The sequence below is a fragment of the Orussus abietinus genome, unplaced genomic scaffold, assembly GCF_000612105.2.
Source record: "Orussus abietinus isolate OABI.00-Male unplaced genomic scaffold, Oabi_2.0 scaffold143, whole genome shotgun sequence".
Lineage (NCBI taxonomy): Eukaryota > Metazoa > Arthropoda > Insecta > Hymenoptera > Orussidae > Orussus > Orussus abietinus.
The window spans coordinates 55,880-81,654 of NW_019394298.1; the positions used below are offsets into that span (position 1 = coordinate 55,880).

General features: G+C 35.2%; 5 protein-coding genes across 12 annotated transcripts; all 5 read left to right on the forward strand.

Annotated features, from left to right (window-relative positions):
• Nucleotides 1-1,520: 1,520 nt before the first annotated feature.
• Nucleotides 1,521-5,007, forward strand: LOC105702116 (nucleolar protein 10). Of its 2 annotated transcripts, XM_012429440.2 has the most exons (12): nt 1,531-1,557; nt 1,632-1,691; nt 1,764-1,809; nt 2,038-2,252; nt 2,350-2,486; nt 2,579-2,791; nt 2,881-3,109; nt 3,192-3,611; nt 3,740-4,028; nt 4,154-4,394; nt 4,482-4,578; nt 4,648-5,007. In XM_012429440.2, exons 4-12 carry the CDS (start codon nt 2,076-2,078, stop codon nt 4,747-4,749), a joined length of 1,905 nt encoding a protein of 634 aa, XP_012284863.1. In that variant the 5' UTR covers nt 1,531-1,557; nt 1,632-1,691; nt 1,764-1,809; nt 2,038-2,075; the 3' UTR covers nt 4,750-5,007. The 2 variants fall into 2 exon arrangements, with proteins under 2 accessions (XP_012284856.1, XP_012284863.1); XM_012429433.2 differs by having other exon boundaries at nt 1,521-1,691.
• Nucleotides 5,008-5,055: 48 nt separating this feature from the next.
• Nucleotides 5,056-7,988, forward strand: LOC105702128. Of its 4 annotated transcripts, none has more exons than XM_012429472.1 (7): nt 5,056-5,256; nt 5,762-5,887; nt 6,079-6,320; nt 6,420-6,797; nt 6,933-7,113; nt 7,305-7,520; nt 7,590-7,988. In XM_012429472.1, the coding sequence occupies exons 1-7, from the start codon at nt 5,248-5,250 to the stop codon at nt 7,830-7,832; spliced, it is 1,395 nt and encodes a 464-aa protein (XP_012284895.1). In that variant the 5' UTR covers nt 5,056-5,247; the 3' UTR covers nt 7,833-7,988. The 4 variants fall into 4 exon arrangements, with proteins under 4 accessions (XP_012284895.1, XP_012284877.1, XP_012284885.1 ...); XM_012429454.1 differs by lacking the exon at nt 5,056-5,256 and adding an exon at nt 5,269-5,555 and having other exon boundaries at nt 5,771-5,887; XM_012429462.1 differs by lacking the exon at nt 5,056-5,256 and adding an exon at nt 5,474-5,663.
• Nucleotides 7,989-11,213: 3,225 nt separating this feature from the next.
• Nucleotides 11,214-19,114, forward strand: LOC105701312. 4 transcript variants are annotated; one of them, XM_012427976.1, is made up of 6 exons: nt 11,214-11,471; nt 11,546-11,701; nt 11,913-12,015; nt 12,285-12,389; nt 12,854-13,084; nt 17,751-19,114. In XM_012427976.1, exons 4-6 carry the CDS (start codon nt 12,308-12,310, stop codon nt 17,768-17,770), a joined length of 333 nt encoding a protein of 110 aa, XP_012283399.1. In that variant the 5' UTR covers nt 11,214-11,471; nt 11,546-11,701; nt 11,913-12,015; nt 12,285-12,307; the 3' UTR covers nt 17,771-19,114. The 4 variants fall into 4 exon arrangements, with proteins under 4 accessions (XP_012283399.1, XP_012283407.1, XP_012283393.1 ...); XM_012427984.1 differs by lacking the exon at nt 11,913-12,015 and having other exon boundaries at nt 12,295-12,389; XM_012427970.1 differs by lacking the exon at nt 11,913-12,015 and having other exon boundaries at nt 11,215-11,471; nt 11,537-11,701.
• Nucleotides 14,278-17,707, forward strand: LOC105701297. Its single transcript, XM_012427935.1, has 2 exons — nt 14,278-15,157; nt 15,311-17,707. The coding sequence occupies exons 1-2, from the start codon at nt 14,662-14,664 to the stop codon at nt 15,655-15,657; spliced, it is 843 nt and encodes a 280-aa protein (XP_012283358.1). The 5' UTR covers nt 14,278-14,661; the 3' UTR covers nt 15,658-17,707.
• On the forward strand, nt 18,110-23,037 carry LOC105701305 (ankyrin repeat domain-containing protein 39). The gene is made up of 3 exons (XM_012427948.2): nt 18,110-18,187; nt 21,454-21,580; nt 22,243-23,037. Exons 2-3 carry the CDS (start codon nt 21,463-21,465, stop codon nt 22,689-22,691), a joined length of 567 nt encoding a protein of 188 aa, XP_012283371.1. The 5' UTR covers nt 18,110-18,187; nt 21,454-21,462; the 3' UTR covers nt 22,692-23,037.
• The last annotated feature ends 2,738 nt before the right edge of the window (nt 23,038-25,775 follow it).

Here is a 25,775-nt window from a genome sequence, read left to right on the forward strand (position 1 = left end):
TCCGCTAACGTCCGAGTACGTTCCTCCTGTTTCGACCATCGGTTCGCGATACTTATTTCGCCAAAATTGAACGCGTTAAATAGGACAAATTCCTCTGGCCGACAAACTTTTTACTCGTTTAGCGCTTTAACGTACAATTGTCTTCAAAGTTGTATAACTCAACCCATTCTAACATTGTTATCCGCCATATTTTTCACGTAGTTCAATTAATATAAGTTTAATAATATAACGGAAAGACTTTTACAGTTTGCGAATATAAAACATTTATCGTGTTTTTTTTTTTTGTATTTAATTTTACCCCGGTGTTGCCATTTAACGCTTTTGTGTTCGGAATAATTTCTATCCCAACGATTCTATGAATAATTCTTATGTTTTTATCTCTTGGTTTATATGCTTTGAGATATTTCAATTATTTCGATCGATTCATTTCCAAGTAACGAGTTTCAAATACCGCCCGTAGTTTGAAATGACAAATTCGTCGGTTGGCAACGCTTCATTCGACTCGTTTCCGCAAAAGAGTGCGCACACAACCTACGTATCTCTTCGTCGAATGTATGATTGCCAACCCGTATCTCAAATTGCTTCGCTAAATCTACACAAAACGAAAGTTACTGCATTTGATTCGATGACACATTTTTTATACGAACTGGGATTGATACCGTTATCGTGGTTGTACCATTTTGAACGGAAATTACTTGCACGTTAGGAAAATTCTTACGTTGGTACCGCCTACTTCGAGAACGCTCTTTTCGCTTCCTCTGAGAGAAAACAAAAGATTCACGGTCTTGTAAAAATGGTTTAAAGAATTATTTCAATATGCCGTGGTTTAACTTTAGTACAGAGATCGGAACAACCTTAAAAGATAAAGAATAAAATAAATTATACAATTATACTTGAATGCTATTATAGTAACCAATGTATAAAATATAACATTTATTATACTTGTGCATAGAAATCACAAATGTAATGATACCAAAATATATGTAAAATAGAACTTTATTTTAGGAGAAAATTCAGTATTTGTAAGGTACTATATGAGGATTGTATTTAATTTCTACGCATATTCATTGATGATTTCAAAAAGCCCATTTTATTTGATACTAAATTTGTTCTTAAGTTAAGAATACTATGCATTTAGGAAGCACGTTGCGTTGTCATTTACTATGTAATTTTCCTCGAAGAACGATTCTCCACTATAAATGCGATATATTAGTCATTGACTTGTGCAGATTTTAAAAATTATTGCATTTGATCCTGCCTACCGTACCGTAGATTAATTTCCGTTTACAGCGGGACGGTTTGCACCAATGGTACTGCGTAATTCATTTGACATAATAGTAACAACTATATGCTAATCTAACAAGGTATTTTATTTATAGAAATGAAAAAATATGTATTTTATATGTAATACGAAATTTAGAAGTATATTTATTGCATAATAAGAAAATTTTGTTCGTTAGTCACAAATGAATCAATTTAGCATCTATCGAAATTAGTAAGTCATAGAGAGCGCCAGTGTATGTTTAGCTTAAGTAACACGTGCGTTTTTCAGTCAAGGTGAGGTTATTTCATCTTTTGGGATAAATAAGAATCTCTGGACGTATAGTAAATAGAGACTTCACAAAATGCAGGTGTCGTGTCCAAATAACGTAAAAATCTACAATTTAAGCGCCGGAAAATCTCTTCCTGAAGTAAGTTTTAACGTATAGGTTATGGTGAAGATACCAAATGTATAATTGATTCTAAATGTATTGATGTTTTAGTGGCTCTCAGATGCAAAGCGAAGAAAGTTATTAAAAAAGAATGTTGGTAAGGATCAATTCACGTGCACGAGTAGCAAATAATTGAAGGATATAGTGCAACACTGTTTTAGATGGTATCAATGTAGTAATTACGAGATTGGTATTCCGAGTGCATTTACTTTTGTAGTTTTAGGGAAAAAAGAGTTGCCTTCTTTTAGAAAACAATATTGTACTATATCTTGTTACTAATTTATATATAACAGTTTATTAGTAATATTTAATTTCATGTGTTCAGATATTCGAAGGCGGATAGAACTTATTCAAGACTTTGATATGCCTGCAGTAAGTACTTCCATAAGAGTATCAAAGGATGGACAATATATTCTAGCAACAGGAATTTATAAGCCAAAAGTGAAATGTTTTGATGTAAATAATTTATCTTTAAAATTTGAAAGATGTTTTGATTCAGAAGTTATTACATTTGAAGTTTTATCCGATGACTACAGCAAGGTAAGTCCTGACTGCGTCACTATGTATTCAAATCTATAGACTAAAACTTGTATAAATGCAGTTGTTATTTTAATACTTTTGCTTTTCTTTATTGCAGTTAGTATTTTTACAGTGCGATAGGCACATTGAATTTCACGCGGCACATGGGAAGTATTATAGACTAAGAATTCCACGATTTGGTAGAGACATGCAATACCATTATCCATCGTGTGATTTGTTTGTTGTCGGTGTAAGGTAAGTACAAAATAGTAAAGTAAATTCCACTTACTATTAAATTTATATATACATATTATGGAAGTGTTGTTAATGCAGTATTATTATTGTAGCAATGAAATTTATCGACTAAATTTAGAAAAGGGACAATTTTTACAGTCATTTGTGACCGAAGCATCAGCAATTAATAAATGTGCTATAAATCCAGTTCATCATGCATTGATGATTGGTACTCAAGAAGGCAAAATTGAAGCGTGGGATCCTCGAATGAAGAACAGAGTGGGTGTACTTGATTGCGGATTCCACTGTGCTATCCAAAACAGCAAGTATGTTGCAAAAATATTACTGTCCTTCTTTTAAACACTACATTTGCAAACGGGTTATAATTTTATCCTAATATAAAATTATTTTATAGTTTACTAACGGTTCCATCAATAACTGCTTTAAAGTTCCAAGGGAGCCTGACTATGGGTATCGGAACAGCGACTGGGCATATCTTGTTATATGATATACGATCAAATAAACCATTTATGGTAAAAGATCACATGTATGGCCTTCCAATTAGAAACATTGAGTTTCATGAAAAAATGGATCTCATTTATTCAATGGATAGTTCTATTGTGAAAATATGGGAAAAAGAAACTGTATGGAAAACATGATGTATACTAATCTTTTATTATTAATTCTGCTTTTTACAGCATGCATAACATTACTGTACTGTTTCAGGGTAAATTATACACATCTGTAGAATCACAGTCAGATTTCAATGACTTGTGTATTGTTCCTAAAACAGGAATGTTCTTTATCGCAAATGAAGATTCTAAAATACAAAGTTATTATATACCTAGTCTTGGACCTGCACCAGCTTGGTGTAGTTTTCTGGATAATCTCACAGAGGAACTGGAAGAATTAGATTATGAGACAATATACGACGATTATAAATTTGTTACTGAAAAAGAGTTAGAAGAACTGGGCCTTTCACATTTGAAAGGCACTAACTTACTTAAAGCATATATGCATGGTTACTTTATGGACATTAGATTGTACAGAAAAGCCAGAGATGTGAGTCGACCGTTTGCATTTGAAGAATACAAAAAGAAACGAATACGACAGAAAATTGAAGAAGAATGCGCTAGTAGAGTTCAAGTAAGCTTAAGAGACATTAGATTTAATAGTCTTATTATATATCTAGAATTGAAAGTACTGCAAATATATAATTTTACGAATAAGGTATACGTCTTATTTTTAATTATAATAATTCTCTTCTCTAATAGGTTCAAAAATTACCAAAGGTGAATAAAGAGTTGGCACTAAAAATGTTGGACACTGAGAAAAATGATAATCCAAAGAAAAAGAAAAAGACTACAGAAAATCTTCTAAAAGATGATCGTTTCAAGGCTTTGTTTACGAACCCAGATTTCCAAGTTGACACAAATTCTGAAGAATATTCTCTACTCAAGCCTGTTGTCTCCCAACTTGACAAAACTCGAGCGAAAAAATTAAAGAAAGAATTAGCTCAAACACCAATTCTTGAAGATGAATTAGAGAATTATAAAAAAGAAGGTTCGCAATTATTTAGAAAAAATTCTAACAAATTATATGTCTTAATTCTCATTAAGAATTTAATTACACTTAACAATGTCATTAATGAACATAAGTATATATATATATATAATCCTTTCTTTCAGGTAATAGCGATTTTGAAGGAAGCTCATCCGATAGCAGCTCGGAAGATGAAAAACCATGGGTGAAAGAAGTGCAAAAGCAGTATCGATTGATCAAGAAAAAAGAAAAACAAGAAGAACGAGAAAATGCACTTAGAGTAAATGAGCATGACCCAATGTCAGCAGAAAGTAGACTTCAATTCTATGAAATTAAAGAAGGCGTAGATTTTAGGGATTCTAAAGCAACCATTAAAAAGCGAGACAAGTGAGACAAGTTTTATCGTTATATTCGCACATTCAGTAGGATTATTCAATTAAAAATTTCATGATTTTATCATTGTCCTTATTGCAGAGCAAGTCTTGGAGACAGACTGCAAGAAGAGGAAAGTCAGAAAATTAACATCACTGGTTCTCGTGGTAATAAGGAAATGACGTTTAGTCTGAAAGAAGTATGTATATCATTTTATTTCGTGTTTTATTGACCAACATATATACTTATTTATTTTTTATTGTAACAGCATAAACACAATGGAAGAAGTAAAGGAAATGTGAATAGGCATAGGAAAGAATACAAGCATCTCTTACGTCCAGCTGGAAATATTGGGAAAAAGAAACATTAATGTAGTTCATTATAATTTTAATTGAAAGAATGTGTACACGATACATTCTATTGGTGGTTATTAATATACTGTATTATGATAGGAAACCAACATCATGAAATAGCGCCGAAGGCGTGCAAAATAGTCATCATAAGGATAAATACAAAGCATCTTTTTTGCCTGGAATAAAGAATCGGAATAAGAGAAGATTTAATATTACATATGTTGTAATTTTAATGTACAATATTTTACTATGACATAAAAATGATTTCTATTAAATTAATTTCTTTATTTTATTTTATTTTTCATTCTGGTTTATTCGAATTCAATGCAAATATTCATTGCATGACAAATACATTAATAAACTCAGTCTCAGTGAATTCAGATATCTCAACAAAGGTGAAATGTCATCTCGAGCATGCGATATAACTAAATCATAGTGTTAGGGCAAAGCTTAAGTTAAATGGTCGTTACAAATGGTTTCAAGTTCAAAAGGATTCTGCTTTGTGTCGAACGGAAATGCCTTCGGTAAGTTCAATAACATCTACCATAGATACAATGAATTGAACTCTCTCTAAGTTAAAATTAGGAAAAATGATTGCTGACACATTTAAACATATTTGATACCACAATTTCGCCAAGGACCTGCAACTTTTCTGCAATGACAGCTATTTTGGAAATTTAAATGTTTGATATTACGTTTATATAAATATATGACTGCCTGTAGGTCAAGGTCATGTTTGTATAACATAAACATTATATCATTGTATCTCTCTAAGTACCACACTTTCACAAATTTCGTATTGCAGAAGAGTTATATTGATTTTGTAAATTTCATACTTAATAAATAATTTTATTTTTTGTATAAAATAAATATGGGATATAAATCAAATATCTGTCACAATGAAATTACAACCATATTCTGCTACAACAACGTAAATGTTCTGTTTTACATAATTTTATGCTCTAATGATAACAAAAACTACTCATTTTCGTAAATAGAATATCATTTATGCATTACTTATTCATTCAGACCATTCAGAATTCAAATGGATCGGTAACAGACAAAGAACATTCTCCGACACAACCAAATCATGAAGATCAACTGCGTTCTTCCACCCCATCAATACTATCAGATTTACATTTACAAAGCACTGAAGTAAGCTAACAATTTTACAATATACAAAAAACAAACTATTTAAAAATAGTATGGACTTTTATGTAATGTATTACATACAAGTATTTAATGTTAATTAAGAAAATGTATTGATGAAGAAAACATTTCACTGTAACAATCAAATTTGCATATGGATTGCCCATAAAAATTAATTACAATTAAAATTTTAATAGGTCGGAGAAATTACTGAAATGCCAGATTATGAAAATTTAAGTACTTCTGCAGTTCTGCATTACTGTAAATATAAAATTTTAAAACCCTACCTGAGGCTGTTAGGAGTTATGGGTCTGAGACCCATCGGTAGCGATGATTCAGAACATTATTCACGTTACTGCATTTTGTCAAACTTCCACACATGCCAAGTGACCGTGTTTATGTGCCTTGGTTATGTCTTGCAATACATGGCTTGTTTCAGGTGAGATTAGTATTATTCGTAAAGAATATTCTGCATTCGACGCTTAGTCAACATCACTTTATACAAATTTCAAGACAACTAGTATAATTCTTTTTACAGAAGAGATCGTGGATTCTGTTACATATTAATGCCCGTAGAGTATGAAACGATTTCAAATGCTACAAAGGAACGTACATATGAAAGAATATGCTACGGAAGTATTATATTTAGCTATTTAATACCAAGCATTCTACATTTAGTTGCATACCTGTATACGATATACTTGTTTCGTATAAAGGAAAACGAACAGCTACAAAATCTAATGGAAAGAGCTTTTTTGTTATCATCCAATCCTGCAAACAGAGGTAGCCAAAAAAGACTGGTCAGAGTACTGTGGCTATTTGTTGGATTAGGCATCTTATGGATGATTATAGCGCTTGTTACTGTAAATATAATGATGGCACAGGGAACTATTTTGTTTCAGTGGATGGAAGAAAGGTATATCATATTCTCTCTTTCATTTGTATTTTTATGTTATATTACAAAATCTTAATTTTATTTTTATTTATATTCGCTATTTTTGCAGTAAAGAACAATATACACGAAAAATACAATATATGCTATTGTTTACAGTCCTCAACAAGTAAACCTTATGTTAAAGGTCCTTTTAGTGGTTTGTACGTTATGGCACGACATGGTCCAAGGTACGATCATAACCAGTTATTGCTTACAAGGGCAGCTTTTAATGTCGCACCTCTCCTTCCTAAGAGCCAAATTACTGCAACATACTTTGCCACCCATAGACTGGATGAGAGTATGTACTATTGTTATCTTTCAAATCAGATAATTTTACTTTTAAAATGAAAATTAGAAATATTAAGACGTCACGTGTTTTATGAGAGAGTTTCTTTTATTTTTTAATATGTAGATAGTTGGTACAAGAATTTATGAATTATTCAATGTTTTAATATTTTACATTAATAGTATTTATTTTGTGTATTCTAGGAACTGAGTGAGTTTAAAAAATTACTGAAATATTTTAATGATGATTTTGGCCCTGCAGTGTGCATCTATACAATTGTCAATATATCTTGGGCTGCAGCCGGTACTACATGGTTATTAAAATATGATAGGATTGATTTCCATAACAATCCAATATCATATATTGCCATTATAAATGTCATACTATGGATTTTAATTTCCTTAGCGCCATTTATACAGGTACTTGTGTGCATTAAATTTATAAATACAGAGAATTGCTCTATTTATAAGTAATTGTATTATCTTTAGGCAGCACGGCTCACAACAGCTTGTTCAATGATTCAAAGTATAGGACACGAAGTACGAATAAGACCTTTCGTTTATCAAGGAACACCAGGTGAAGATCTAGATACAATTCTTCTTTACACATCCTCTTTAAAAATGTGTGCAAGATTGTTTAGAGTTCCAATTACAGGCAGATACTTATGCTTAATATTAACAATTGGTAGTATTGTAATTCTCACATTGGGTCAATGTCATTATTTCATATAATCAAAGCATTAAGTATTGAATTATGCATATTTTGTACATAGTTTTGTAAATGGGTACTGTAAATATTTTTACCAGCGCTTATGGAATCTACTTATATGTTTGTTTTGTTATCTAATTTTAAACTCTTTTATATATAAAGTAATATATTCTACCTCACATATGTATACAAATATTTATATTACAAGTAATGATACAACCAAACTTAACCATTTACAATATTTAAATTTAAAGCGCATTATACAGTGATTACATTTCTCCCTTAATTAATGTTAATAATACTAAATTATACAATCTAATTCCTTGTATTATGGTAAAAAAAACAATATATTGTATAATAATTTACATGTTACAGCAGTCGCACAACTTTTAAAATCAGTTTCTTACAAATATAAAAGTTTAGATATCAATCACTGCATTTATTGTAATGAAATTGCTATATAAAACCAGAGATGAGCAGGGAGATGTTTCCCGATGTTTCACGCTATTGTCAAAAGTGAGGAACAGCACACTAGCGCAGTCCAACTACTTTCAAAGAGGCGAAATGTTCTCTATCGGTAAAGAAAAACGCGTCTGCAGATTTGAAATACAACACAATACCGATAGGATGAAGTTATCGCCTTCTTGTTTTCAGTATCAGGGCCAACGTAGGTTGGGAAAGAAGACTACGAATACCAAATAAAGTTAAGCGTGAGTGGTTGAGATTATGGCGCGGCACCACGCATACCCTGTTTTACCAATCACTAAGATTTCGCTCCTTTGAAAGCAGTTCCAATTTCTACAGGAGTGTAAGGGCATAGAGTGCGCCAGCATATAGAGTTTGAAAATTCTCAGTCATAAAATCGGAGAAGGTAACTATGAAACATACCGTAACAGAGATGAGTTGGGAGATCGCTCACGGGCAGGGTCGTGCAATCGCATCCTGTGCTGCCCTTTGGTTTCGTACGTCAGTTTTCACCGTTTTTTGCCCCCAAGGGCGGCGCAACGAATTTCTGGTAGGGGCTCGCGCACTCGCGATGGCGATACCATCTACCAGTAGCCGTTGACGGCTCACGTACTCGTGATGGTAATACCATGGGAGTGTTGACGGTGGTGGCTTACTTACGCTTACGGACACTGCTCGCTTTTGATGGTAAGGGAAGAACATTCGTGGCACCCGCTTTGACTTTACTCTTCACCTACCTTATTTATTTTACGAGAAAGTGAAATTTTACCTTAATTAAATTCTACTTCACAGCTAGTTCGCGAATCGGTGTCATCCCATAAGGATGGTACCGATCCCCCAGGTCCCGCCACGAGGAGGCCGCTGTGATTGGGACCCGCCTAAGCATAGGCACCTGGTTCCGTTGAGTTCCCGGCGTCCCAGGAACTCACAGAACCAGGATTTCATAACCCATACAGCACACCACTCGCATACCATACGCATCCGTCCATACAACACACCACTCGCATACCATACTCATCCGTCCATACAACGCTCGCCGCAGAGTACAGGGTAAGTCGCCGAGTACATTGCCAGTTAGCATAGAATTACGGATATAATTTGCCGGAAGGGCATACTACTTCTAACGCGAACAATCCAGCAGCTTCCACCGTCACCGACGACTAACCCGGCTCGGCTGTCGGCCCGCGAATACGAGTTTCAGTCGACGGGCTTGTCCCGGCTTACAGCAGGCAGAGCCCCCGCGGGATGCCGCCAGAGCGAAACAACGTATCGCGCAACCGACAACCTGAGCCAGGTAGCCTTGCACGCCGTAGCTTAGCTACGACGTACTAGGTGCCGACGGAAGCTGCCGGATACACTAAAGGTACGGCAATGCCGTACCTGCAAAAATCTACTTCGGTTAGCACACAAATCCGAAATTACCAGCTACATGGAAAGGTACCCGACAACGTTCTGTCCGCACTTTACAATTACGCACGCACGCAACGAGTGATTCCACTTTTAACTACGTTAAGCTACTGTCATACAAAAAAAAAAAAACACGCTAAATGGAACCACTCGCGCAGCTATTTGCGAACCGGTGGTTTCGAACAATAGTTGGAAACCACCGATCCCCCAGGCTCACCACGTGGAGGTTGCTGCGCACCGAAGCCCATTACAAACGTAATAAATTAAGTTAAATATATTAAGAAAGGGAACGGAAGGGAGGGGGGATGTCTCCCATAAGGCCCGGTTTCACAACCCAAGTTAACCGAAGTTTGATTTTTAACCGTTAGGTTAAACCGTAGGTTAAAACTGGGGTTAAGCGTTAGGGTTAACTGTAGGTTAAAACTGGGGTTAACCGTTAGGTTTAACCGTCGGTTAAAACTGTGGTTAACCGTTAGGTTTAACCGTAGGTTAAAACTGGGGTTAACTGTTAGGTTTAACCGTAGGTTAAAATTGGGGTTAAACCAGTTGCGGTACAAACAGGTAACCCGATGTTTACCCTTCGGAAGACCAAAGGGTAATGATGCTCTCAGCGCGCGCTCTGCCTTATATAGGGTCCCCGACTCCGGCATGCGCATGCGCAGTTCCTTATCACACCTTTGTATATTCCAATTTTGGAATTTCTTTATAATAACGGAATTTCATGGCTACGGAACCCTTTTTAGGGTCTTTATACTCACGTTATAAAATTTCAAACGATTAGGTACACCTAGTTTTGTGAAAAATTTCCTTATCAATCGACCCCTCGGTTACCTCTTTCTCGACACCTTAACGGAAAATCCGTAATTATAAGATGATGCAATGGGAGCCAACGACTACTGGTAGACGGCACTGCCATCGCGAGTGCGCGAGCCCCTACCAGAAATTCGTTGCGCCGCTATTGGGGGCAAAAAACGGTGAAAGCTGACGTACGAAACGAGAGGGCAGCACAGAATGCGATCGCGCGACCCTGCCCGTGAGCAATCTCCCAACTCATCTCTGACCGTAAGCAGAGACAGAGATGAGTTGGGAGATTGCTCACGGGCAGGGTCGCGCGATCGCATTCTGTGCTGCCCTCTCGTTTCGTACGTCAGCTTTCACCGTTTTTTGCCCCCAATAGCGGCGCAACGAATTTCTGATAACAGAGATGCCGTAAGTTACAAAGAATATTGAGAATTTATGAGAACGTTACTTTTTTATTTATATATCTGAGGTTTCTTCATTCAAATAACTTTCGTTGCAATGCACTTCGAAGTTCAAGTTAAAGAGTAACAAATATTATTAAAAAATATTAATTATAGAGTTTTGTTTACTTTCAACTAAAAATATTTGCATATAACATTCCGGGAATTCCATGTGATTTAGTTCAGAACAGGACCGATGTTTCATTAATCCAGGTTACATGCAAGGATTTAACTATACCAATCACGAAGCTGTCGCCATTGGTGTGATGTCGTGACGAATCACGACGTGGACGCTAGACTTTTGTAATGCTTTCGGACAGTCACGTGGCGGGTTCTACGTCGCAAACGATAACTACTGTTTTTATCTAAAAAAGGATAACATACCTAGAAATTGAATTGTTTTGACTTTTTAATAAAAATAGGCCTTTAAAAAATTGGCAGATGTTTATAGAAAGTATACGTTCAAATGATATATACAGTTCGTGTAAGGTGTGGTTATTTCCCAAGGTGTGTCGCCCTCATTGAAATCGAGCAATAGGTGCATTACAGGTGAATAAAAGTATTTAAGGAATGTTACCAAATGCTACTTGTGCTGGACATAAATATAATTTCAGGATTTCCAGGTCATATAGCACGGGAAGTTGGTACTGTTGATGAATAGTTATCATGGACACTGAGTAACCTTTCCTAACAGAGAGAAATTCACGAATATCCGACAGAAACGGATGATGGGATTACAACGTGCATCGCTGTGTGTGGGTCTTGACATTTTCTAAACGGTAATTCACTTAATATTTACAACTTATAGCTGTTTATGGAAATTTAGAAGAATGTTGGTATTTAACCTGTAAGATCACTGTTTACATGCCATGAGAGTTGATATAGAGACTGTGCGCCATCAATTACTTTCTTTCTACTCTTCTACTGTAATTACGAGGGTGCGTTCATTTATATTAACATTACTCAAGGACACATCACTAATAACTTTAGAAACAAGTAAGGATTATCATTGGTCCCTGTTTATACAACTGTTGAAATGAAGCCGCAAGAATGTTCGGTCGAGATCTCTTGAGCATTGTGGAGGGGTGTTAAGGTAATTAACATCACAGTGCAGAGGCTATGAACTTGAATACAAATAATCAGTGTATATATAGCTTCTTATGCTTTCCATAAATTATCCACTTATGACATCGGTTAGTGAGCATAAATAGAATGAAGAATACAGAGATTGTATATTTGAGAAACAGATGTATTTATTTTTTTGTGGATATTTATTAACTTGTAGTAAAAGACAGTGAGATGATCTGTGTATAGTTACCTTATTTGGCACATTTATTTCATAAATGTGTGTACATGTTCCAGTTTGTTTTAGCCTAAAATCACAGATGCCCTACATTTTGGTACGTGGTAACCTAGCTTCCTATGGTCACAGATATCCTTGGCGAGTTCTTGTGTCTGGCTTAAAAGGTATTGTCCTTTGTTTTAGAATTCCATTCCTGTATTTGTTACATGAATCTTTCTTTATTGATCAATCAAATGTTCTTTGTCCTTGTGTTTTTTTTCTACCATTTATGCATGAACAGGTTCTTATTTCTGTCATTACTCTTATGTGAAGTAAAATTGTTCTACAAAAATTGACCATAACCTTTTTATGAAAAATGCTTACTCACTCTTGACCTTAAGATAAGTAATTATTACTTATTTCATCTGAAAGGACAAAGTGTGATTAACCATTACTATAAAACTAATGACCAGTTCATTTTTAATCTGTTAATGTAATTGTTGTTTTTTTTTCCTTTTTCTACATGATACTATTGGTGATGTAATATTTGACATATACACAAGTTTAATCCCACTAGGACCTTATTATCCATGAAGACAGCTGCTTCTGGCTCATTAATACTAACTCTTTTCAATGTACTTTCTCATAGCATCCGACATAGAGCAGTTGAGTCGTTTTGCTTCCGGAGGGTATTGCGATGACTCAACAATAGTTTACCTTCAACATCCTTGTGTCATATTGACAGCTTTGGAAGTTCTTGGGTACAAAGTAGTTGCATCTTCAAGTACAAGTGTAAAACAAGATTATAATGAGTACATGTGGACTATGAGAAAAGATTTTTCGGAGCCAGAACCAGAACCTGTTAGTGTGATAAAAGCAGGTATGTTTTAATTCTACATAGATTAATTGTAAGATATTTATTCATTTTTATATTCAATTATAGGTATATTAAATGATTAAACGTGTTGAATTGAAAATGTTTATAGACATCGCTAATTATATTATAACCATAAAGAGTATGTTTATTACTATAACGTGATACACATATTTCAGAATTCATACAGAAGCTCATCTCTTTTCTTTATTTATGTAATGTATAATTTTAAAGTAGATTTCAGAGATAATGAAAATTGGACTTCTATGCCTGTTGCATTTGTTATCCAAAATGAGTATCATTCATGATTTCAATTTAGTAGTTAATGTTGTTACAGTAACATTCCAAGTAAATCAAGTAAAAGTATAATTTCTGATTGAAAATTACTTTATGACATTTATTGCTTTTGTATTTCATAGAACTTTAACACCATTACTCTAAAATAAGAATATCATGTTACTTGAATAATTAAATGATTGATTACATTCATTTATTACCATGCATTAAATGAAGGTCCTTTCCTAGTTTTTTAGGATATGATTAAGTTTTAGTACATTTACCTAGCTGTTATTGCTACTTAAGTAAATAGATACTTCTGATCCATTATTAATGAACAAGTGCCTATTATTCTCTCCATATTGATATTAATTATAATTAAATTGAGAAAAATCTGGCATTTTGCTTTGTAGATGAATTCTGATTTATTTTTATAATTTTTACAAAAACCTGTCAATTTTATTGAAATTATGCAAGTTTCGTAACAACAAATGTTTATTTTATTTATAACGATTAAGAAATTGAATAAAGTAAAAATTGTTTTAATGATTGTTTTTATCGACAATACATGATGAACTGATGAAGGTACTGTAGGACTTCTATTTTACCGACTGCTTCTGTTGAACGAAGCTTCCTAGCTTAAATGAAGAGGTCGTAACTTTAATTCCAGTAATTGCCTTTTCGATCTTTTAGTTTTAGTCCATTTTTTCGAAACTTTTGTAATAACAAATAAACTGAGGACAATCTAATACTCACGGAGAAAGTATCTCTAAAGTATTACTTGTTACATGTCTTCTGAGAGCGTCTTTTTGACGCACAGTTTAAATAAAAATTGGCGTGATAAGCAGTTGCGATTTTGAGGTTAAATCTTCAAGGTACTCGAAACCAGTGGCGATTGACACTTTCAAATGCTCGTAAGCAACTCCGTTATGAAATTCGACGATAATAATATTTATGACATAGTCTAAAGTCTCATGAGTAATCATATTCATGTGATGTCCAGAATTTAAATTACTGTTTCTGCTTATACGTTTAAATTAAACAAAGCATTTCTGATGATCAAAAGTTTACAAACACTTGTACTGGTACAAGTATGATCTTACTTCAAAAATAGAGGTATGGCTATATTTACAGCAGTTTGAAACAATAAAAATAAAATATGGGAATGTACCATGTTTCATAGCAAAAGCTAATACGTTGACAAGTGATAAAAATAATTAACAGCAATTCTACATAGTTTTGGATTTGTGTTCACCTTTGGTAGAAGGTGGTACAAGTGTCAGTTTATTGAAGCAAAACCAACCACTATGGTGAAGAAACGGGGTATTGTGTGGAATTATTATAATAAGAAAGTTGATGGATCTCAAGTTATTGCATTTTGCAAGTTCTGTGATCAGTCATATATACAAAATGCAACGCGTATGGAAAGACACATGGAGAGATGTTCGAAATGTCCCGAAGATGTCAGACAGCGATTCATTCAAGTGGCTCATAATAAAAAGACGAAAGCAAGTATCCTTGGTATCAAGGTGAGCGATCCATGGACAAAGCAGGAATCCTCGATGGAACAAACTACTATTACTGACACCGAGTTAGAAGATTTGGATGATTGGAGCTATAGAAATCAACCATATTCAGATGGTGCTCCTGGTGGGCTACAACAAAACATAGAATTGGTTATGCAACCTGGTGATCAGGTGTGGATAAATCGTGATTCAGAAGAACAAAATAATGAAGGAGATTCCAATGTCGTGAACAGAGAATGGGAAGCAACCCGCAGCGTTGCAGAAGTAACTCCAACTGGTAAATTCTAATCAATTCAGTCTTATTTTTTATTGGTCGTGACCGTAGAATCATTTAATAGAGTTATTTAATGTGTAATTCAGATTCAAAGTCTATGTTTACGACCAAATAGTTGTTGGACATGTGTTTATATTACATTCATCACATTCCTAGCTGAAAATCAAGAACGAGCCAACATAGCTCACCAAAGGAAATCTCAAACACCAAGAAGGATCTCTCAGTGGCCACTTATTTCTAGTCGAGTTACTGACTGTTCTCCTCTGCAAAGTAAAATTTATCAAGAACAGCTCCTTGAAAGACGGGCATTAAGACGTGCTGCGGAATTGGAATTGCGTCGCAAAACTTTAGAATTTGAAAGATTTCAATGGGAGTATGAAAGAGACAAAGCACATAGCGATTTACGCTGGGCTCATGAAACTCGAATGATGCAGCTCAAGGAAGAGCGAGAGCGACAGTTAATCGAACAAGGCAGGACTCGTGGCTTATCACATGTCATGTAACTGTTCAGAGAAACAGTGACATTCATTTTGATAATCATATTAATATGCGTGATCGTCATGTCTATCAAAATTATTTTTAAGCTTCCTAATGTTTATTCTGAATGTAAGTTTTTTTATCTGGGAACGAAATTGCACATATTTATGTCTGCTAACCCGAATTTTATGTCTAGTACATGGTTTTCCATGTAGATTACAAAATCAAGATTTTGTAGATTACAAAATTAAGATGTAAACATGGGGTTCATTGTTCAGTGTATAGTTATATTGAAAAGCAGAAAATATAATAATTTGATTTGTATTTTGTACACTTAAATATCTTACTGTTTAATTGCGGAATTTCAGCAATATTGTTGAGGAAATTCGTTTCTTATTATATTTTGTTAGAGAAGTAATTCAAATTAAGTGAATTGTGAATAATAATTACATATCGGAAAATAAATAAACGATATTAAATTATTTGTTTCCAACAAATTACTGAATCATTGTATAAGAAGTCATACACGGATTCATTGGATTACAGTAATAACCATCTGATTAGTAATGGTTTGGTAAATGCATACATTTTTTGTAAGATTCGTCAATAATTCTTTCTACAAAAGCCTATATTAAAACAAAATTGAATTTAAAAATACCTCATCGATAAGTTGTACAAAAATTCTTACCGATACTCACAAGGACCATATTTGCTCAAATTAATGTCTTGAGTTTTATTGAAATATGAATGACAGATAGAAATAATAGAATGACCAATAGAAGCGCTATTCTAAGTCCCTTATGAAAATGAATGTAAACGTTTATAACATGTATGAGAAACCTAAACGTGTGACAGGTTTTTATTTCTGTATAATATTTCGGTTACATTTGTTCTATATTAGCTTACCATTATGTGATATAATGCTTTGAAACACAACAAAAATAAAACGAATTGCTTCTTGCCTTGCTATTTGACATTTCTTTGACATGAGCCAGCTCATATATTGAGTTCTTTTTTAGCGGACAAATGTAATATATGTTTTGGAGTATTTAGAAAACTATATCGTAAATTGATATATTTTAACATGATTATGGAATTGTTTAAATCATGGTAATTTTTATTAGCTTGTAAATTAAAACTAATGTGTTTGTACATTAAATGTGGAGTAATTGGTCATAGTTCTGTCAATCATTGCGTCTTTTAGAACTTATCAATTTACATCAATATTGAAAATAAATGATCATTCAATTTGGAATCATGTAATGGTAGTCAGATTTTTTACTTTAAAATATTTTCGAATCCTGAATGTCATTTCTTTTCTGGAATTTCGTATATAAAAAAAAAAATGAGTAAAACGAAATCTAATTAATGTAGTTCATTGTTCATAAATTTTACATATCTCCTTGATATGTGAGTGGACTATTCTGAGCTATTTTTAAGAACCGTGAACAATTTATTCGTATACATCCTATGCTTCATTGGTGACTTTAAAAAATTTAATTTGTATCGTTGAATTATAAAAATCCAATCTACAACTATGTTAAAGTAAATGCATTATTTAAATATTGTACCATGACAGATAAGGATATTCGGGGGTAACGTGGCATAGATACAAGGTAATTGATTGTCGATACAGAACAAGTACAATGCGATACTCAGACAATGGAAAAATAATAACTGCTCTTTCAATATACAAAGAGAAATACACCAAGTGTATTTTATACACAAAATGTAGTAAATCTTGTTGTGTAATAACAAGATTCACTCGTTCGATCGTTATACATATAAAACTGAAACATCATTCTCTGTGTTAGGTGCACATGTAGAGTTTAAGATAAAGCATTTCTAATAGTGAATGCGAGTAAGTTTAACGTTTATTTTAAATTGTCAGTAAACATATAACGTATGAAGAAAATAATTTCTAGCTAACGTAATAACTTACATATAAGTGACTAAAATATTACTAATAAGATGCTCGTGTATAGTTTTGTATACATTTAAATACAAACATATTGAGAACACGTACAAGTATAAGAGCCTGTGCTTTTTTGCAACGCAGCACCTTTTCGTTGGTTATCGGTCACTTTTGTAAAACTTTATATTTTTTTTTTCTTTCTAGAATTAAAAGACGAGGTCTGAGAATTCTTTTAGAGGAAGAAACGTAAGAAGAGATGTACGAAACGGACGATCTCCACAGCAACGGCGAGAATTACACATATATTGCTGTCAAAGGATCACCCTTTGCAACCGACTGTGCTATCTTTGGTATAAACGCAGACGAGATTATGGCGTTGAAAAACCGTTTTCCGAACTCGGGATCTAATGTCATCAACGGCGTTACCATTAAAGGTTAATGCAACTTCACTGATGCTAAGTGATACGCCATGCCTACTGATAAACGATCTTCTTACTTCAGAGGATCAGTTATGCCCTGGTTTTGCAGTAACTCGTGCACTTCTGCGTCTTGAATGAATAATTTGGTAGAAAGTGAATTGCATAACGGTATTCCACGTCCATACATAATCATGTTAAATTGGGCAAAAAAAGATAGGCAAGGTATTGTTCGGTACTATTTTATAACGGGTGGTTGCATTTCGTTTGAGACAATCCAAGCTAATGCATGGCAAAACTGAATATATTGAGCTCTAAAGTTACGGTGAGCCCTCTAACTTATAGAACTTTAACACCATAGAAAATGTACATAGTTATTGAACTGCGTAACAGTTAATGAAACATGTTTTCATAACATAAATGTAAAGGTGAGACTAGGAAGAATAAAGGGATGTAACTTGCATTTTCATTGTTCTAAATTGCATAATTACCAGGGTATGTGTGACAATTAAATTCATTGATCTGAAGTATTCACTTTTATTATAATCGACATTTTAATTCATTTGAAACATCTTAAGCTAAGGTTGAACATTTTACGAGTGTCAAGTTTCGTCTGCGCTTTTTAGAAACTTTAATTAGAACAACACTGAGAATTTTTGATTCACCCAATATTACCGCGCAGAACTTCATTATGTACATGTTGACAAGTAAATGCACGTTAAATGTATATTATTACTATTAAAATTCCCTTATAAAGGCATTCCCTACATTCTGATTTCGTAATAAAGATTAAACAATTGTTATTTAAAATAAGTTTGATTCATCTTAAAGATACTGTATGACAAAATTTTAAAAGGTACTTATTCACATGCAAACCTTGGTAATTACATTTTGAAACAGTTGAATGTAGTAAGTCGCAGGGAACATTAGATCTGGTGTGAACAGTAATTATAACGAAATAATATACTTACAATCTACTCGAAGGTTAACAAAACCACATATAAGTAAGTTGAGGATTTAAATAATTAGTGTTTAACTTGGTGCCACAAAACAATTCCTCGCATGACGATATTAACGCATGGTTATCTCGTGTCTTGTACTTTATAAGCAATTTTGTTCATTTAACAGAGTGACTCCAAAATGCTAACATTTTTTCAGGACCACCGATATCCGTGATAAACGCTCTGTCTGAGTTAGGGTATCGAGTGATTTGCAGTACCGGCGAAGCGGAGATTCTTTGGACCCTGCAGAGACAATTCTGAAGGTCGACGCGATCATTCTTAAGCTCCTACATCTGTATACTACTGCGTACCATAAAGTACTATTACATGCTATATAAGTGATGCAACGGCACAATGTTTCGAGCGAGTCGTCAAAAGAATTGAGATTTTTAACTGAATCTTGAGCAACTCTTACCCTCTTTCGTAATCATTCTAATAAGCAATGTTTCTCACAATTCATGTATACAATTTATGGACCAATTAACGACGGGATGTAAGGATTTTCGAAAATTAGAGAGAATGTAGTTTCGCGTCGATTGATATTACTTGGGGGGGAAGAGTCGCTCGAAATTCACCTCGTGATGGCTTAACTTTTACAAGATTTACAAACTGCAAAATTGCTATACCATACGTTCTTTATGTCTACTGTTTACATATTTCTGTAATCATGTTTAACGAATGAGGAGCGCGAACCTCATCGGTGGTTTCGGGCAATATACGGTTAGTTCAATATAAAACGGCCTATTTTCATAATGTAAGTAATGTCGGGGGTTTTAATGGATCTTCGCTATGTACGAATGCAAAACGTACGGTACGATTTCTCTAACTTTAGACGTCTTTACAGTAGAGTGAGGAATGTTCTGAAATCATGGTTTGTAGAACAGCGGCGACCCTACGTAAAGCGGTTGTTTTTCTGTCGAGTGTTGTTTCATTATGAAACCATAGAGTAATGATAAAAGAAGTCTATTTTCCAGACAATATTTCATTTCTATTTAGGTTCGGTTCAGTATGTGCAACTGATTAATTAAATGGTATGAATGTTGTATTTCACGTGATCGGAATTCAATTTTCTTTTCTTCTTTTACCGTCTATGCACGTTTCCAATTAGGCCCTTTATATATTTAATCGTAGATAAAATAGCAAAAACAAAATACTAATGTTAATCAGTATTTAAAACTTCGGTATTATGGATTTATTTTCTTGAATCTTTATCTCTTATTTTCTAGACTTCTTTTAATCGGAATCACCGCTGTGTTATTTATAGCAGCGAGTTACTAGTCGAGGTAACGGATATATAGTTATGCAGAAGTCACTAATCGTATGTACTTTGTGCACGATACAAATCCTAATCCGGATAAAAAATATGACGTTATCTAACGAAGTACTAACTTATTGCCAAATGTATACTCGCTGTACATCCACTTGCATCTACATTCTGAGAAATTATCATGAATGTTGTAGAATAGCATTTATCCGTGCATTTATATTTATCCCGGGTATTTGAACGTCTAATTTTCGATGTTGTTGTCACCAGTGAGTTTTCATAGATAATTTCAATGTATTATATTTGTTATTTCTTAAGCGGTCGACGAAAGGTGCTTAAGTCAGTTACTGTATCAGTATGTTATATACATATGTGTTCATTAACATTTTTGTTAAATGTGCTTGTTATTGAGCTCGTAGGAAGCTTTGGTATTTTTACTTACACCGTTACAATGTAGTCCGATAATGTTGACGTTCGGACTTAACTATTTTCTTTGAGTTTTTCTCATTACCGTCAGCATTGTTATGTGTACTCCTTAGTTAGATGTATTATTTCTCGAGAACTTCAATCACACAAACTTCTATTCCATTTGCATAACTCAGTATTGCATAACGACTCCGTGAACGATCGGATACAGACACAATTTTTTTTTTCTGCATATTATGCATCCGTACAATTGTAAAGGTATACATTATTGATTGTAATAATATACAGGATATCTTGATGTATTACGCAATAGTTTCATTTTACCTTCGACGGTCATACGAGCTAACAGGAGCAATGGTCGTTCTTGTAGGTCCTTTATTTTTGTAGACATTTTTAAAATCTTCACATTATATTCACGCGACGATTGTCAGTGCATAAATGTCAGTTTTAACTAATTCATCGTTTCAGATCAAATTACTTTATGTTCACTGATTATGGATGCACTACGCATAACGTCAGGTAGATTCCTTATATATGACACAAAGAAAATAATTATTAGAACTGAAATGAAGATATGAAATAGTCGATGCAATTAATGTTAACCATTTAAAATTCAATATCGCAATGGAAATTCTTTTTTGTAGATTTTTAAAATTCAGAATAAAAATCACTATTGGTTTACTGTACACTGTTTGACCACTTTTCTTTTATTTGGACTAACAACTTTTTCACCTTTCTCTACAAATGCCTGTGTGTATGTCTGCTAGTGTTTGGATACATGAATGAGCAATAAGTTTCAGGTTGAAGCAATGGACCATTCTGAGCATACCGGAGACAAACATGCATGTTGCAAATCCGCTGCAGTTCGAACCAGTGTTTGCCAATCATTGTCGGAAATGGACTTCGAGCGAGGGATCTGGTACGCTGGTAAGAAAGACCTTTTGAGTAATTTTATGTTAATTCAATTCAGTCATAAACCAGGACCGGTGCTCTTAAATCTACCAGTTCATTTACGATACAAAATGACTGCAATAAAATAAATTCGCGTATTTACGGCGAAAGACATTGAAGTCTCTGCATTGGGAATATATTTAAGAACAGATTACATGTAATCGTTTGAATTTTTTTCTCTATACTTAATTACGATCAATACTTATTCTAGGAACAATTACTGTGGTTTCTTATTGAAATAATAAATGTATTATCTTCGTTTAGTATATTCAGGATCAAACGAGAAATTGTCAAGGTCCTGTTAGAAACCCCTGATCTAAGTATTTATTTAATCATAATCATTTCTTCTTACATATATTAAGTACTATCAACAAAATTGTTTTATTGAATATTTCATTATATCTGTTCATCTTAATTTTTTGTATAAACCCATATCATGTCTAGACATTTTAATCAACATAGATAAGATTAGATTAAATATACTTATTTCTAATATTATTCGTGCGTTTGACAGTGATATATTCTATTAAAAAGAAGTAAGGGTGAAGATATTTCGTTTACATTTTTATAACCGTTATTTTTAAAATCGTCTTTTCGGAACTTAAGCAATCCTTCTCACGTACTTTATATGATTTTAGCTCAAACAAACGACCTGGATCGCGTGAACAACTTATTGAAAAAAGGAACTTCAGCATCTGCGGAAGATTTGGCTGGATATACTCCGTTACATTATGCAGCTCGTAATGGTCATTATAAAATCTGCGAGATGTTGCTTGAAAACGGAGCCAACGTGAATGCCATAACACGTTCAGGCCGAGCAACTGCTCTTCATAGAGCTGCCATGCAGGGCCATCAGGACATCGTGAAACTATTATTAAATGCAAAAGCAGATCCAAACATGAGAGACGATGATGGATATACGGCTCTTCATCGTGCAGTTTTGGCAAATTCCAGTTCTGTATGTAAACTACTGATCCCACGTACGAATCCGAAGTCTTTGGACAAGAATGGACGAACAGCGTTACAGCTTGCGGTAGAAAAAGGTTATCAAATTCTTGTCAAGATGTTTGATCCCAACAGTTTGTGATATGCACGAGTTCAACAACTTTCGGGCAACAGCCGGATACTAAAGAAGCTGGAACTGCGTTTTAATGTCGTTGAATGCATATAGATTTCCTATCACTGCGTACACATTTGTGTTTCAAGTGTAATGATAAGATATTGAAATCAGCGTATATACATAAATGTGCTGCTTATGAGTTTTCTTACGTAAGCTTACTTTTCATAAGGTACATAAACAGTAAGAGCAACGGAATGTCTTGATGTGTATCAGCTCCGTTTGTAAAAACGTTGCGCATGTGAGAAATTGCCCATGTTCGAATACTTCCGTAACTCGTGGAACCGACGAATTTAACTAAAATCCCAGTTCTCAAGTTTTTACGATTTCTCTCTAGGTATACAAATCATTAGAAATATTCAAACTTACGGAACTTTTAAGAACACAGGTGTCATGAGACGGTAGCACAAGTGTAGTGAATTCGTGTAACGGGGTGCAATGTGGTATAACGTATTACTTAAATGTACAACACCGAGCAATCCACATTTTATCGTTCTCCCGTACGTAGTAATAGATACTAAGAAATATAGAAATAGTTAATATAATTTTTAATAAGTAAATACGGTTCTTCGTGTAGTTACGCTTGCAACTCTCGTCTCGAATACCGTCATCATCTCTTCTAGAAGACAATATCTGGGTGTTTGATTGAAGTATAATTACTTATATGCGACAATGGTGAACGAAATCATTGGATTCAGAAGCCAATCCTCGGTTCTCACAAAACGAGGCCTCCGTCACGTGTTGCAGCAGTGCGTAGCTTTATTTATCTTTTGTCACGTCGTATAAATTCCGTTCGCTCCTCGGGTGCGATAAAATATTTGTCCCGAGCCCGTGGAGGTTTGCGCCTGCCAGGGTCGGCAGAAACCCGATGCGGCCCTGCACGCGAGATTACGCGCTCCCAATTCCTCAGTGTCGCAATCACCTGTAACCGTGTTTTGATCTTCGCCTTGAAGGCAAGACAGGAAAACGAATTGTGACACGATAAAGTGCGTAAGCGCGCGCCGTATAAGGTCGCGGCACGAGGAACTGTTCCAGAGTAGCTTTCGTCCTACATCTAAGTACAAATGAACTTTTCTTTTTCACGCTGGTCCACGCGCCGCTGCTGCCTAGACGCGTAGAGTTGCGTCACCTGAAATTGGATTAATCTTCGAGGCGCGTGGGCCGAGGAAGAGCGCGGAATTAACCGGCGAGGAATGCCCTGTCTCTTTCGCGCTTTTACGCCAGTTTACGCCTCGTTCGCGCGGTGGCTCGTGCAGACCAATCTAGAGGCTCTCCTTCGAGGTACACGTTACGCTCGGTCTATTACGGCATCGTTCCTTATGCTTTTTTCTCCGAGCCCCTCCCTGCAAAGCGGTCACGTTTCGCGTCACCTTCGAGACCTCGCTCCGCGGCAACGCCGTTTGCTGCAGTTCCTTTCAAACAACGTATTTATTTTTCATTCGAAATGTCCAGTGGCGAGCGTTTTTAACGCGCTCCGATAGACTACTTCATAGGAAATACGTACGTGGCGGCGATGTCAATTCTTGCAGTAAACCCCTCCACCACTGCAAACCCTCTGACGTAATGCTGTTTAGTTCATTATTTATGTCAGACCATTTTTAATGAGAAATTGTAAATGTTTATGCAAACACGGACGTGGAATCGTCAATAGAGCGACGGCTGATTACAGACATATTTTTTTACGCAAATTGATACCAACAGAGATGAAGACCCTGAATTCATTGTTAATCGACATGCTGCCGGGTTATAAATTTTCAATTTCTTAACTGCTTCAAAAGAAATATATGTTTCAGTGACGACTTAAGTACAAACAATTAGCTACGGGATCATCAACAACCGACGCAGATTGATTTACGTGGAGCGGCTGAAAAACTACGGAATGTATTAAACTAAGTTTCTTAATAATCTCTGTCTATGCGTGCCAATTCTATGTTTTAAACGATAAGAGATCTCTGTACGTGATATAACGATATCCAAATACGCCTTTCCTTTACGAGCACCAACCACCCAAGTTTTAAGAGGTATCAGCTCTATTAACCCTTGATTTGTTATTTTAGTCGTCGATGCGGTAATTGATTCCGAATTGATATCTCATCGAAAAGCCTGTTATTATGTACTAAGTTAATCTATCGAAATAAGCGTTATCCAATTGCATGTTGAAAATCAGATACTCTGGATGTCGTTTGTTCCAGCCAGGAATTCCCGCCTTCCGATGCGCGCGAACGGGCCGACCAATCGGTGAGTCGTACCCTTCGCAGGGACCAATAGGAGCGCGACCTACTTTAGCAGGCTCGGCGCGCATGCGTAGTGCCAGTCCATGCGGTTGCACGATAACCTCGCCCGCGAAACGGTACGCCGTCGCTCTACCGAATTCACTTCCCTCCCAGTAGCATAGATTTCATTCTCGGTCAATATGAACCGTGATTGCGATCGGTTTCGGAATTCCTGACTACAAGGAGGCGAAGGTACGCGACAACAGTGCTCAACCAACAGCGCTCGTGATCGAAAAGCGCGGGGGCGACGATCCTGCAACGGTCCCCCGAGGCTCGCGAGTCGATCGACTCTCGAACGGTCTTACGCAACACGCAGTGCACGGTGCGCATGCGCGCAGGTACGCTATGTGGCACGCGATAGTGGAACGCATGCGCGAGGTTCCGATTCGGAGACAATTTCTTCACTTCTAATTAAAATGCTAGGCGTGTCGCGTCAGCGTCGTCTATGTCCAAAAACATAGAAACTTGAGTTATGCCCGAAAGGAGGCTCTCGCAACCCTGCCGTTCCGGTAACAATTTCATTAAATAAAAGGAAGGCTCATTGCAGTCGTGTGCGTAACGTCGGAGTTTCAATTTCTCTCCCTAGGGATATCTCTGCAAAATCCAGGAAAATCGTTGCCGACGAATATCGGGAAACTGTCGTGTTCTCTTTATCGTACCTCGATAGATTAAAATAAATAATATCTTCAGTTTCAGAAATTAATACGGAAGGTAGGTTTTCGAGGGAAGGGAAGAAATTGGTCTCGATTAGGAGAGTAAGATAAAGTTCTACAAAGGAAAG

Excerpts from the sequence above, each read along its gene's own strand:
- LOC105702116 (XM_012429433.2), top strand. The coding sequence starts at position 1,626 with ATGCAGGTGTCGTGTCCAAATAACGTAAAAATCTACAATTTAAGCGCC. Across the intron at positions 1,692-1,763 it reads CCGGAAAATCTCTTCCTGAA|TGGCTCTCAGATGCAAAGCG; the intron begins GTAAGTTTTAAC and ends TTGATGTTTTAG. Across the intron at positions 4,029-4,153 it reads AGAGAATTATAAAAAAGAAG|GTAATAGCGATTTTGAAGGA; the intron begins GTTCGCAATTAT and ends CCTTTCTTTCAG.
- LOC105701305 (XM_012427948.2), top strand. The coding sequence starts at position 21,463 with ATGGACCATTCTGAGCATACCGGAGACAAACATGCATGTTGCAAATCC. Across the intron at positions 21,581-22,242 it reads GCGAGGGATCTGGTACGCTG|CTCAAACAAACGACCTGGAT; the intron begins GTAAGAAAGACC and ends ATATGATTTTAG.
- LOC105701297 (XM_012427935.1), top strand. The coding sequence starts at position 14,662 with ATGGTGAAGAAACGGGGTATTGTGTGGAATTATTATAATAAGAAAGTT. Across the intron at positions 15,158-15,310 it reads TGCAGAAGTAACTCCAACTG|CTGAAAATCAAGAACGAGCC; the intron begins GTAAATTCTAAT and ends TCACATTCCTAG.
- LOC105701312 (XM_012427976.1), top strand. The coding sequence starts at position 12,308 with ATGCCCTACATTTTGGTACGTGGTAACCTAGCTTCCTATGGTCACAGA. Across the intron at positions 12,390-12,853 it reads TCTTGTGTCTGGCTTAAAAG|CATCCGACATAGAGCAGTTG; the intron begins GTATTGTCCTTT and ends ACTTTCTCATAG. Across the intron at positions 13,085-17,750 it reads TGTTAGTGTGATAAAAGCAG|AATTAAAAGACGAGGTCTGA; the intron begins GTATGTTTTAAT and ends TTTTCTTTCTAG.
- LOC105702128 (XM_012429454.1), top strand. The coding sequence starts at position 5,442 with ATGACTGCCTGTAGGTCAAGGTCATGTTTGTATAACATAAACATTATA. Across the intron at positions 5,888-6,078 it reads TACATTTACAAAGCACTGAA|GTCGGAGAAATTACTGAAAT; the intron begins GTAAGCTAACAA and ends AAATTTTAATAG. Across the intron at positions 6,798-6,932 it reads TTTCAGTGGATGGAAGAAAG|TCCTCAACAAGTAAACCTTA; the intron begins GTATATCATATT and ends TATTGTTTACAG.